The following is a 12,796-nucleotide window of genomic DNA, read 5'->3' as shown; positions in this document are numbered from 1 at the left end:
GCGTTTCATAATTTGATTAATATGGTTTATTTTAGGGATCTGAATGTGTTTTATTGAGCTCCACATAGCTGTTTGTTTTGATGTTCTGCATAAAGCTGGTGCATCTGCATGTGTGCGTCATTGCAAGCATACCTTATGCTGTGCTGTCGTCAGGTTCTTTACCCTCATGCTATGACAGTCATTATCTTATCAAACTATGTCACCAACCGAGCAGTACACTGAGTGTGAGGGGTTATGCGGTGTGGTTGTTATAATTAAATGAGAGCTGGGTGATATGCTGATTGTATGAGTAGTTTAGAGAGTGATGGGTTGGACAAGATCTGATCACAATATTCCCTAAGAACACAATGAATAACTCCAGTCAGGGATCTAGAATCATAACATAAATTCTACCTGTCTGGTAGTCTGATCACTTTTCTGTAGTTGTCCTCATCTGTTTACAGTCAAGGTAACAAACCTTTTTGGACCATATCCAAAGCCAGGGAGGGGAGGAGCAACCATTAAGAAAGAGAGGAGCAATGAGAGAGGTGCTATGATCTATCCTCTGCATCAGTGCCACACACACACACACACACACACACACAGCATCAATTCCACTCGCCACAAGTCGCCACAGTGAAAGCCTTTAACAACACCCAACAACATGAGACACCAGTCATGGCAGATGAAAGAGCAACAACATCAATGGAGCCACAACCTTAAGAAGCCTGTATGTGGAGCAAGATAAGACACTTTTATTCAACAACAGGTCCCAGAACAACAAACCACCCCATCCACAACATGTGATGATGTCACTTTAGCTTAGAGGTGTGAGCCAAGACGAGGAAGAGAGACAGATGGGGTCCTGCTAACCAACTAGGCATGCCTGTTCTTCCATCCCTTCATAAGGCCGGAGGGGGTAAAACAAGATTAAATGGATTCCAGAGGGAAGCAGCAAAGACATGCCCCTAGCCAAGACGGACGCAGTGGACCATGGCACTATCAGGGAAAAACAGAGCAGACTCGCCCTCCAAAACCATGACAGTGGTAAATAGGCTGAATAATGACTGTCAACCTCTAACCGCCTTGGGGAACAGTCTGACTGACAATGCATAAAACATGCGTAACACAAAATACACCTCCCGTTTCAACTTTTTTTTCCCAGCCGGGAATAAACTGAAATATTTCACAGATTGAAATCCCCCTCCTTTGGCAAAGGCAATCTATACCGTGTAGAGCTGTCTACTTAGCTGCAGAACTTGCTGACTGCCAGGCTCCGAATATCAGAACAGCCCTCCTCCTGCGTGTGCTGCTGCTGCCGCCCGGGAAGTGGATTCTTACGTAAGCCCCAGGTGACTGTTGTTACCCTGGATAGAGTCACCAAGGGGACTCACTGTGCCAACTTCCCAGATCCCCCTGCACCACACCTCCTTTCCTTCCTTTGTCTTACTCATAGCATAAAGTTGTGCTACTAGAAGCTGATTGACAGACATGCTCTGTAGGAGGGATGGTATGGCAGCTCAGAGGAATGTAAGAAAAACCTTCTTGGATTGCAGAAATGTCAATAAACCCAGTGGCATATTCCACTTAAAGCAATCCTTTAAACGGAATTTGAATACCAACAAGCAGGAGCAGTTGTAACATCACTGCATGGAACGTAAAAGCGTAGAGACAGCGTGTGTAAAATATAAAACATTTAACCTACCACGCTGTGAAATGTATGAGAAGACTACAAAGGGAGGCTGTGCATGAATCTACAGTATCACTGCTGTTGTTGTTTTTCCCTACCCCTCCCTCTCATCATCTCATGGGCTCTGCAGTAGTTTGGATCCAACAGTCCCACACCCCAGGGGTCTCACCACAGACCAACAGCATCACCTGCACACCTGGTGCACCAAGCGGGACACACACACACACCCTTCCGTTTCCATGCAAAGCCAAAGGGGGAAGCAGAGCAGCAGCAGTAGTTCTGCAGCTCTGAGGCAACATTGCCATCTGCTGGTAGGTATATGTAAAGGGGGTTGGATGCAACTGCTGTTGACACGGGTCACTAAAATGCGCTCGCTTGCATGGTCAATCCGACGTCTACATTGGTAGTGCAGCCATTTCTGGTCTAAAGGCCTCTGCAGTCAGGGCATTCATACCCTGTTGTCAAGTAAGTGAGTTTGTGTTTAAACAGGACCTCCCGCCCACCAAACATGTCAACGCGGAGCAATACGGAGCAATCAATCATTGTCTTTACAGGTGTCCGCATGCATAGGTTCGGTTGGTGGATAGTTTAACTCGGCAAGGCGAGGCAAACATCTGTGCTCGAGATGAAGAGGCGTAGACTTCGGCTACTGAACTTAGACTTGCCTTCGGAAACAAATTTTGTGTGCACGACCACCAAAATGAACAAAAACGTCACATTTTGTCATAACATATGCCTGAACAGTTTCGACCTGGGTGCATGCGTCAAGCATTGGGCGATACAGCAGGTTTTCCTGTCCATCTGGCTCAAACCAGATTGTTATTTGACTGAGAAACCTTTTCAATAATGAGGGTATGATGCTAAATCACCATTGGAGTCTTATGAAATCATGATACGGTAATACCTAGGTTTGCAAATGAAGAGTATATTACTGGAAACTTTGTTTACCAGTAACTACCAGAGGTTTTTTAACTTTAATGTTTTTTGGAGAATTTTATCATAAACATTTTAAAAAAAAGTTTTGTCACATTCACTGAATAGGTGCAGTGAAAAGTGTTGTATTACAGGGTCAGCCCTGGAGCATATTAGGGTCAAGTGCCTCGTTCAAGGGCAGAGATTTTTCACCTTGTCCGCTGGGGGTATTCGAACCAGGGACCTTTCGGTTACTGCCCCAACGCTTTTGGATACTTCAGATTAACCCAGGTGTCTTATTATCTATGGCCCTCTGTGTGGCCTTATATGTCAAATATATAAAATAATAAGAGAGAAAATAGAATGAGAAATCTGTAACACATCCTTAAATATAAACCATTAACTGAGTGAAAACCATTGGTGTGTATATATATTTTGTTTCCTTTTTATAATTGTTTATTTTATCATGTCAATATGTCTTTGTTGTAAATATTTTGACACCAAACTGGTGGCAGAAAAAAATGCAATAGTTGCAGAGTTAATTGGCGATGCCATTTTTGATTAGATGCTTTTTTCATTAATTTGGCTATTTTCTATTGAAGCATATGATCTCTCCACAAGAAACTCATGGACAACATGGACACATAAAAAGTAATACTATATATGAACACATAGTTGTTCAAGTATACAGTACCAGTCAAAAGTTTGGACACACCTACTCATTCCAAGGTTTTTCTTATTTGTACTATTTTCTACATTGTACAATAATCGTGAAGACATCAAAATGTGGTATTTTACCAAATATTCTGTATACCACCCCTACCTTGTCACAAAACACGATTGGCTTAAATGCATTAAAGGAAAGAAATGCCACAATAACTTTTAACAAGGCACACCTGTTAATTGCAATGCATTCCAGGTGACTGCCTCAAGAAGCTGGTTGAGAGAATGCCAAGAGTGTGCAAAGCTGTCATCAAGGCAAAGGGTGGCTCCTTGGAAGAATCTCATATAATTCACTTTTTTGGTTAATACATGATTTCATATGTGTTATTTCATAGTTTTGATGCCTTCATTATTATTCTACAATGTAGAAAATAGTAAAAACATGATTTTTTTTTACCTTTAATGAGTAGGTGTCCCCAAACTTTTGACTGGTATTGTATATTACCAACATTACCATAGATTAACGAAGATGGTAACTTTGGTAAAATACCAGTAGCTCTGCAACCCTAGCATTCCCATGCTACTATCACCATGTTCCCAGCTAGCCATCCTCTTCACCGGCTGTCATAAAGACAGCTGTTCTAATCCAGGGAGATTAAATGGCAAGGATTATTTTGATACTTACACTTCCTTTTATGAAATCATTGTAGTAGACTTTTAAAATGAGTTCCATATTCGACATATAATGCTGTATGAAGCAATAAACAGTCGATGTACATCAGACCAAAGGAACTTGGGTTTGGCTGGTGTAGGCCATCATTGTAAATAAGAATTTGTTCTTAACTGACTTAGCTAGTTAAATTTTAAAAATACATCAATAACATTTCACAAATTGCATACTGAGCCTTTAGACACATCCCAGCTTTGTAAATGAATAATATTTTCCTATCCTGGTGCTGACTAGCAAGAGATTTAGAGAGGAACGTACAAAATTAGATTAACGTGATTGTCAGCCGCAGGGTATTGTCATAGATAAAATGAGAAAATAAAACAAATATGCAAATAGGTTTATTATTATTTCATGGCGTACATGGATTGCTTCATAAACTTGGCTGTTAACTTAATTTACAAACGTCTATAACCCTTGTCTGGTAAAGTAGCTCTGATGTTACAGATACTAAATGGGCTAAAACACTAAACCTACTGCAAGTCACCACTCGCAAATAAAGAAAAGTATCACTAACCAAATGAATCTTGACTCAACCAACTCACCATTCATTTCACATATACAGACTCGTCTTTAACAGGAAAGTCTTCAGAAACCTTGGATAATGAGAGCTCATAAGAAACCAAATGGGCACCTGTGGTATGATGACCCTCAGACACCTGCAATAATCAACATAAACATCTGTGACATAGTAATATGCAGACACATGTGATGTACAAAGGAAGTGACATGAGCCTATGAAGGTTCTATACACAGCCAAGGTTGTTAGATACCAAGGGTAGGTCATGAATATTCTAATATCCCATAACATACACGAATGCGATGTTGTCCTAACCTGGATTAATGAACCTAGTCCACAGCCATGTTGTCAGGAGCACTCCAGTGCAGTGGACACCTGGTAGGTCTGGCTCTTCATCCTCCTCTTCATCTCTCGGATCATCTGACAGACGGCCAGGGGGTAGCAGCAGTACACCGTGGTCCAGTCCTCACAGACACTGCCCTACACACACACACACACACACACAGGGCCTGGTCACATTTGGTCTCCTGTGAAAGGGTGCTTAGCTATCTTAAGCCTGGCTGCAGAACAAATGTGGCGGCATAGTCTTTTCAAAACAAATCATAAACGAATTGCCAACCGCATGCCATACAAAATAAATGAAGTGATCCACTGTTAGTAGAGAGAGCGAAAGTAAATGTGAGTGAAACATTTCATTGTACACTAGCACAAAGTCCAACCTAAATATCTTGAAATAAAGACAGTGATACTGCTTTTGTGCCCATGACACCACCCACGGGGCACATTGATTGAATCAACGTCGTTTCCACATAATTTCAATGATATTACAGTACCAGTCAAACGTTTGAACACACCTACTCATTCAAGGGTTTTTCTTTATTTTTTTATTATTTTCAACATTGTAGAATAATAGTGAAGACGTCAAAACTATGGAATCATGTAGTAACCAAAAAAGTGTTAAACATCTCAAAAATATATTTTATATTTGAGATTCTTTATACTAGCCACCCATAGCCTTGTTGACAGCTTTGCACACTCATGGCATTCTTTCAACCAGCTTCATGAGGTTGTCACCTGGAATGCATTTCAATTAACAGGTGTGCCTTGTCAAAAGTTAATTTGTGGAATTTCTTTCCTTCTTAATGCGTTTGAGCCAATCAGTTGTGTTGTGACAAGGTAGGGGTGGTATACAGAAGATAGCCCTATTTGGTAAAAGACCAAGTCCATATTATGGCAAGAACAGCTCAAATAAGCAAAGAGAAACGATAGTCCATCATTACTTAAAAACATAAAGGTCAGGCAATCCGAAATATTTCAAGAACTTTGAACGTTTTTTCAAATGCAGTCGCAAAAAAAAAATCAAGCTTTATGATGACTGGCTCTCATAAGGACCGCCACAGGAAAGGACGACCTAGAGTTACCTCTGCTGCAGAAGATACGTTCATTAGAATGAACTGCCCATCAGATTGCAGCCCAAATAAACGCTTCACAGAGTTTGAGTAACAGACATCTGAACATCAACTGATCAGAGGAGACTAAATCAGGCCTTCATGGTCAAATTGCTGCAAAGAAACCACTACTAAAGGACACCAATAAGAAGAAGAGACTTGCTTGGGCCAAGAAAAACGAACAATGGCCATTAGACCGGTGAAAATCTGTCCTTTGGTCTGATGAGTCCAAATCTGAGATTTTTGGTTCCAACCGCTGTGTCTTTGTGAGATGCAGAGTAGGTGAACGGATGATCTCCCCATGTGTGATTCCCACCATGAAGCATGGAGGTGTGATGGCGTGGGTATGCTTTGCTGGTGACACTGTCTGTGATTTATTTAGAATTCAAGGCACACTTAACCAGCATGGCTACCACAGCATTCTGCAGCAATACGCCATCACATCTGGTTTGCGCTTAGTGGGACTATCATTTGTTTTTCAAAAGGACAATGACCTAACACACCTCCAGGCGGTGTAAGTGCTATTTGACCAAGAAGAAGAGTGCTGCATCAGATGACCTGGCCTCCACAATCACCCGACAGGCCAATTGAGATGTTATGGAATGAGATGGACCGCAGAGTGAAGGAAAAGCAGCCAACAAGTGCTCAGCATATGTGGGAACTCCTTCAATACTGCTGGAAAAGCATTCCAGGTGAAGCTGGTTGAGAGAAAGAGTATGCAAAGCTGTCATCAAGGCAAAGGGTGGCTACTTTGAAGAATCTCAAATATAAATTACATTTTGATTTGTTTAACACTTTTTTGGTTACTACATGATTCCATGTGTTATTTCATAGTTTTGATGTCTTCACTACTATTCTACAATATAGAAAATAGTAAAAATACAGAAAAACCCTTGAATGAGTAGGAGTGTCCAAACTTTTGACTCGTACTGTGCCGTGAAACAATGTGGAATAGATCTCTGTGCCCAGTAAGGTCATCTCTTGGGTCTCTAAGCCTTTAGGGGCAATATCTACTAAGCTAACATTTGCAATTGTTTTAAGACTGTCATAACGTGGATCATTTAGCTATTTGATCTTACATTTTAGGACCCCTGTAGGTATGAAAACAAATATATATATATTACAAAATGATTTGATGAAACATTGAATTTGGCCTTACTGTTGTAGCCATAGAAACGCATTGAATAACACATTCATACATGACAAAACTGATCGTAAAAAAAACACATCAAAAGGAACTGTTTTTTTCAAGTGTCTGTCCTATATCTGAGAGATAAGAAAGCTCAGGAACATCTATACACAGTGGCAAGAAAAACTATTTTAACCCTTTGGAATTACCTGGACTTCTGCATAAGTTGGTAATAAAATTTGATCTGATCTTCATCTAAATCACAACAATAGACAAACACAGTCTGCTTCAACTGATCACACACACAAACAATTATACGTTTTCATGTCTTTATTGAACACACCGTGTAAACATTCACAGTGCAGGGTGGGAAAAGTATGTGAACCCTTGGTTTTAATAACTGGTTGACCCTACTTTGGCAGCAATAACCTCAACCAAGCGTTTTCTGTAGTCGTGGTTCAGACCTGCACAATGGTCGGGAGGAATTTTGGACCATTCCTCTTTACGAAACCGTTTCAGTTCTGCAATATTCTTGGGATGTCTGGTGTGAACAGCTCTCGAGGTCATGCCACAGCATCTCAATCGGGTTGAGGTCAGGACTCTGCCTGGGCCACTCCAGAAGGCATATTTTCTTCTGTTGATTTACTTCTATGTTTTGCGTCGTCGTTCTGTTGCATCACCCAATTTCTGTTGAGCTTCAATTGGCGAACAGATAGCCTTACATTCTCCTGCAAAATGTATTGATGAACTTGAGAATTCATTTTTCTGGCAGTTATTGCAAGCTGTCCAGGCCCTTCGGCAGCAAAGCAGCCCCAAACAATGATGCTCCCTTCACCATACTTTACAGTTGGAATGAGGTTTTGATGTGGTGTGCAGTGCCTTCTTTTCTCCACAGTGTTGTGTGTTCCTTCCAAACAACTCAACTGTATTTTCATCTGTCCATAGAATATTTTGCCTAGTAGCGCTGTGGAAGATCCAGATGCTCTTTTACGAACTTCAGCAATGTTTTTTTTGGACATCAGTGGCTTCTTCCGTGGTGTCCTCCCATGAAAACCATGCTTGTTTAGTGTTTTACATATCGTAGACTCATCAACAGAGATGTAAGCATGTTCCAGAGATTTATTTAAGTCTTTAGCTGACACTCTAGGATTCTTTTTAACCTCATTGAGCATTCTGCGCTGTGCTCTTGCAGTCATCTTTGCAGGACGGCCCCTCCTAGGGAGAGTAGCAACAGCGCTGAACTTTCAATTTATAGACAATTTGTCTTACCATGGACTGATTGATGAACATCGAGGCATTCAGTGATACTTTTGTAACCCTTTCCAGCTTTTTGCAAGTCAACAATCTTGGGCCTTCTGATATCTTATTTGTTCGAGGCATGGTCACATCAGGCAATGCTTCTTGTGAATAGAAAACTCAAATTTTGTGAATATTTTTTATGGGGAAGGGCACCTCTAAAAAATATCTCCAATCTCATCTCAATGATTGTACTCCAGGTCAGCTGACTCCGATTAGCTTTTCGTGAAGACATTTGTGTAGGGGTTCACATACTTTTTCAAACCTACACTGTGAATGTTTAAATTATGTATTCAACATAGACAATAAAAATACAATAATTTGTGTGTTATTAGTTTAAGCAGACTGTGTTTGTCTGTTGTTGTGACTTATATGAGTTGTTGTGACTTAGATCAGATCAAATTTTATGACCAATTCATGCAAAAATGTAGATAATTCCAAAGGGTTCACATACTTTTTCTTGCCACTCTATATTTATTTTTCAAATTGGACCCCTTTAGTTTTGGCACATTCTACAGTATCTCCTATTCATTTTCACTGTCCGGTACTGGGTTACAGTCAGAAGAGTCTTGCGAAACAGCCACCATATCCGTGTTCCTGAGAGTCTTAGTTTGATGGTGGGGTCCAAATAATTTCTGGCTCAAACCGTTCGAACTTCAGATGTTTTTGTGAGAAGTAACCTTTCTGCATCCTCTCATGTCTGACAAACACCGATTTTGGGAAAGGCCTGTCTACCGCATAGGCGAATGGCCAACACCAATGGATTCAGTGGATTGAGACTGAGCCCATGCAAAAAAACAGGAAGTCTCTAGCGTCAACCCACTCAAGGTCATACTCAAACTTTTGCTTACACCCGGGGTCCATACTTATGAACATTACAAAAAGTTTACGTTTAAATAAACATTCTGCCAATTAAAGTAGAAGTGGATAAAACACTGCATGTTATCTGTTCCCATTAGATTACATGGCACATTTAGCCCTATGCTAACCTGACCTCCTGGCAGTGATTATGTACAATTCTGCATCAGCCTATCAAAGACAGACTTTAAATCCACCAACCAATGGTATTTTGAGAGTTTGGGACAATAAGGTTCTATCTGCAAAAAGATGATTCTGAGATAATTGGCTTTAAATTTCCCGAACCCTTATTGGTTTAAATGCTGCAATTTTTATCTTGTATTATTTTGAACTTAACATGAATTTGGGTATTTAGAGTACTATATAAGTAGAGAACATTGGACAGAACAAGGCTGTCAATAACAACACTTTTACAAAGATGCAGATAGAACCTTATAGCCCCAAGCTATCCATTTCTGAAAATAGGTCAACTTGGCCATAAGAGGGACATTTTAAGGTATTCTTTTGTTCCACTTGGCCAATCACAATTGTAGTGTGACAATATCTCATGGTGCATCCTTGACTAGGCTACGAGCTACTAATGTTCAAGAGGCAGGTTTTTGCACATATGACAAAATCCCACGTTTTTACTTATCCGTTTCAAAACACATCCATGTGCTTTTTTGGGAAAAAGATCAAATGAGATCTATACAACATTTAAGTGTATCATACATTGTAAAAAAGGTGGAAGAGCCTTATGGTCTTGGCAAATAGCTGTCAAGTAGCTCCATTACAACCACTGCCAGGTGGCATACAGTACACCACTAAACAGGTAAATTGTTAATCAATTGGATACATTAACTGTGGGTTTGAGGTCCTCAACGCTCGATTCAAATTACGCATTCAGCCAACTTGCATCAAGAATGATCCACCACCCAAAGGACATTCAGCCAACTTGCATCAAGAATGATCCACCCCCCAAAGGACATTCAGCCAACTTGCATCAAGAATGATCCACCACCCAAAGGACATTCAGCCAACTGAGGGCAAAAGGGTTGCAACTCAATATTACAAAGGTGTTCCTAATGTTTTGTACACTCAGTGTTTGTAGGCCTAATAAACTTGATTATTAGCAGTGCTTGTCTACAAGGCTTTAGAAAGATGCAGTTCCTCATTAAATGTATTCTTAATCTTCATTTTCAATGTGTTGGCTGCACTTCCCTTCACTACACACTAAATGTAATTCTACATTTCAAAGGGAAAAAAACAATACCTCACCTGGGATTCAAACTTGTAGCAAACTGCAAAAACTACCAGGAGCCAGGCTCACTACACTGAGTCATTCCTCCAGTTGAAATTTAGTACGTGTTTTAGTACCTTCGATTAGCAGATGGTGTCGTTTGATATCTGTCAAGGACGCTCTCATGGAAGTGTTCGATCACATCCAACTACATCAACATTTGTAATTGGCTTTTCTACAGGAAATAATGACTGCCGGCTGGTGAAGTTCGTATCGGACTAAATGTCTCAGTTAATCTTTTGGGAACAGCTAACATGTAGTGTTTTATCAAGTGCAACTATGTCAATGATTTTAATTGGCTGGTATGCATTTGGAGAAACATTTTAAACTTAAACTTTTTCGAAACACTTGCAAGTATGGACCCACAGTGTTATATTTAATCAAACGTGATGACGTCACCAATTTCCACACGGACATCGACCTCAATAACACCCAATAAACCTCTTCACTATTGCGTAACAATCCTCACCCGTATCTTGTATCTCTCCCTGATGCCCACCCGCATGGCAAACGTGGAGCCAGGAAGCAGGGGCAAACACAGACACTCCCCATAGTGGTGGGCCAGACTCAGGTCCAGGCAGCAGGGCACAAAGGCCCCTAAGAGACCTGCATGGGCAGAAAGAGAGAAATACAGGGCTTAGTTTAGTTCTCCGCAATTCTCCACAAGACAGTAGTAGTCGGTTAGACAACTTTAATTTAAATACATGTTTAGCAACCCTACAGAGTGTTGATAGATTTGATGTGGTATCATGCAAGAGAATCGTCATCTCCATGATAAATCCTCCATAAAAAACACGGAATTTCCTTAATTAACAAAGGTAGAGCATAACAGGGAGTAGGTCTATGTAAGACAGCAGTATAGCCATCCACCATTTGACCCGTTGAGTTACCCAAACTGGTAACTTTGACTTTCACACTTAGCCCGAGTGTGTGTACAACAACCAAAGATAAGCCCAGGGCTGTGTCTTCCTCACATGTAGTCTTGTCTCCACACACGTTGAACAGGCTGCTGTTCCAGTCCCCTCCAGTCTGAGTGATCGTGGTCACTGTCGTCTTGGTTACCCCCAAGCCAGGCTGCGTGAGAACGGGAAGTTCCATTGCAGCAGCAGCACTCTGTGGGTTCCAACCTGCACTTCCTGTTCCTATGTCCCAGCCCCCGGCTTCCTCCTCATAACCTGGGGCCTGCTGCAATGCTGCTTTGGTGACTGGTGCACAACTGAGATAAACAAGACAAACAAATGGCAGTGGCATTTAAAGTATAGAAATTAATGTAGGATTAGCAGTACTGCAATGAGGCTCCAATAGGGGTTAAAAATAAATAAACATAACACCTCAAAAAGGGCTTAAGAACATGTCGGAATGACATATCACACCCAACAATGGTAATCTCTACTGATAAGGGACTAACACTTACTGGTCTGTGGTGGCTGTGACTATGGCTGTGGTATCCTCCATGCTGACTGCTCCCTGCCAGGGAAGGAGGGAGGGGGAGACTGGGTGAGCTTCCCACTAAGATGGGGTGTGCTCTTCCAGATAGGGCTGGAGCGCAGCAGCCCTGCCAGTGGCTGCTCTGGGAAGATAACACATTTTGGTCCTCCTTTTCTAGGGGCTCGTAACGCCCTCTTAATACACTGCAAATGGCACACCACCAGTGTAGGGGCCAAGGCCAGGCCAGAGCTAGCCAGCCAGCTAGAGAGCCTGCGGATGAGATGGTTCATACCCCCAACAGAGAGAGCTCTTCCCAAGATAAAGAATACTCACCCAGGCATTGACAGCAGTGCCAAAAAGAAAACCATTGTAAAAGAAAACACACTACTTACCTTAATCATAGACACCAGCTACGTGCTACCAGAGAGCTGTAGTAACGGCAAATGACTCGCTCACAACCAAAGACACACACTAAGCGAGCGTCTGCATGTACTCTTGTGGTTGCAGCCTTAAAGCATTTCCTCTTAATGAGTGCACATCGACCTGATCACATCTGCTTTTTTTGGTGCCGTCTTTGACAGTAATAACAGTATGACAGTAATGGGCTGGGGAGGCTCGTGGTCAAATAAGAAACATCTCACCATGATTCTCTGAACAGCTGAGAACATTTCCTGTTGAAAGCAAAAAAGCATTATGTTTTTATAAAACACACACTACAAAGGAGAGACAGAGGGAGACCGTTTCAACTACATGACTGATTTCCAAAGGGGATCTAATTAGCTGTGCTCACACTGCCAGTAGATTGACTTCAGTCCATTAGATGTTTTTCCATTTCATTCATTGTTGTGTTTTCTAGGTTGGTCATGT

The 12,796-nt window shown here is 41.3% G+C and overlaps 1 protein-coding gene across 1 annotated transcript; it reads right to left on the bottom strand.

The window, feature by feature from the left end:
- Window positions 1-4,296: 4,296 nt before the first annotated feature.
- On the bottom strand, window positions 4,297-12,429 carry LOC115105246 (PLAC8-like protein 1). The gene is made up of 6 exons (XM_029627030.2): window positions 12,322-12,429; window positions 11,916-11,968; window positions 11,476-11,717; window positions 10,971-11,107; window positions 4,807-4,971; window positions 4,297-4,630 (listed from the first exon to the last, which is right to left on the bottom strand). Exons 1-5 carry the CDS (start codon window positions 12,328-12,330, stop codon window positions 4,840-4,842), a joined length of 573 nt encoding a protein of 190 aa, XP_029482890.1. The 5' UTR covers window positions 12,331-12,429; the 3' UTR covers window positions 4,297-4,630; window positions 4,807-4,839.
- Window positions 12,430-12,796: the final 367 nt, after the last annotated feature.

This window comes from Oncorhynchus nerka, linkage group LG22 (assembly GCF_034236695.1).
Source record: "Oncorhynchus nerka isolate Pitt River linkage group LG22, Oner_Uvic_2.0, whole genome shotgun sequence".
Taxonomy (NCBI): Eukaryota; Metazoa; Chordata; class Actinopteri; order Salmoniformes; family Salmonidae; genus Oncorhynchus; species Oncorhynchus nerka.
This window is presented reverse-complemented; position numbering and strand designations above follow the sequence as displayed.

Coding starts and splice junctions, on each gene's coding strand:
- LOC115105246 (XM_029627030.2), bottom strand. Junction 11,718..11,915: donor GTCACAGCCACCACAGACCA/GTAAGTGTTAGT, acceptor TGTTTATCTCAG/TTGTGCACCAGTCACCAAAG. Junction 4,972..10,970: donor GGGAGAGATACAAGATACGG/GTGAGGATTGTT, acceptor GTGTGTGTGTAG/GGCAGTGTCTGTGAGGACTG.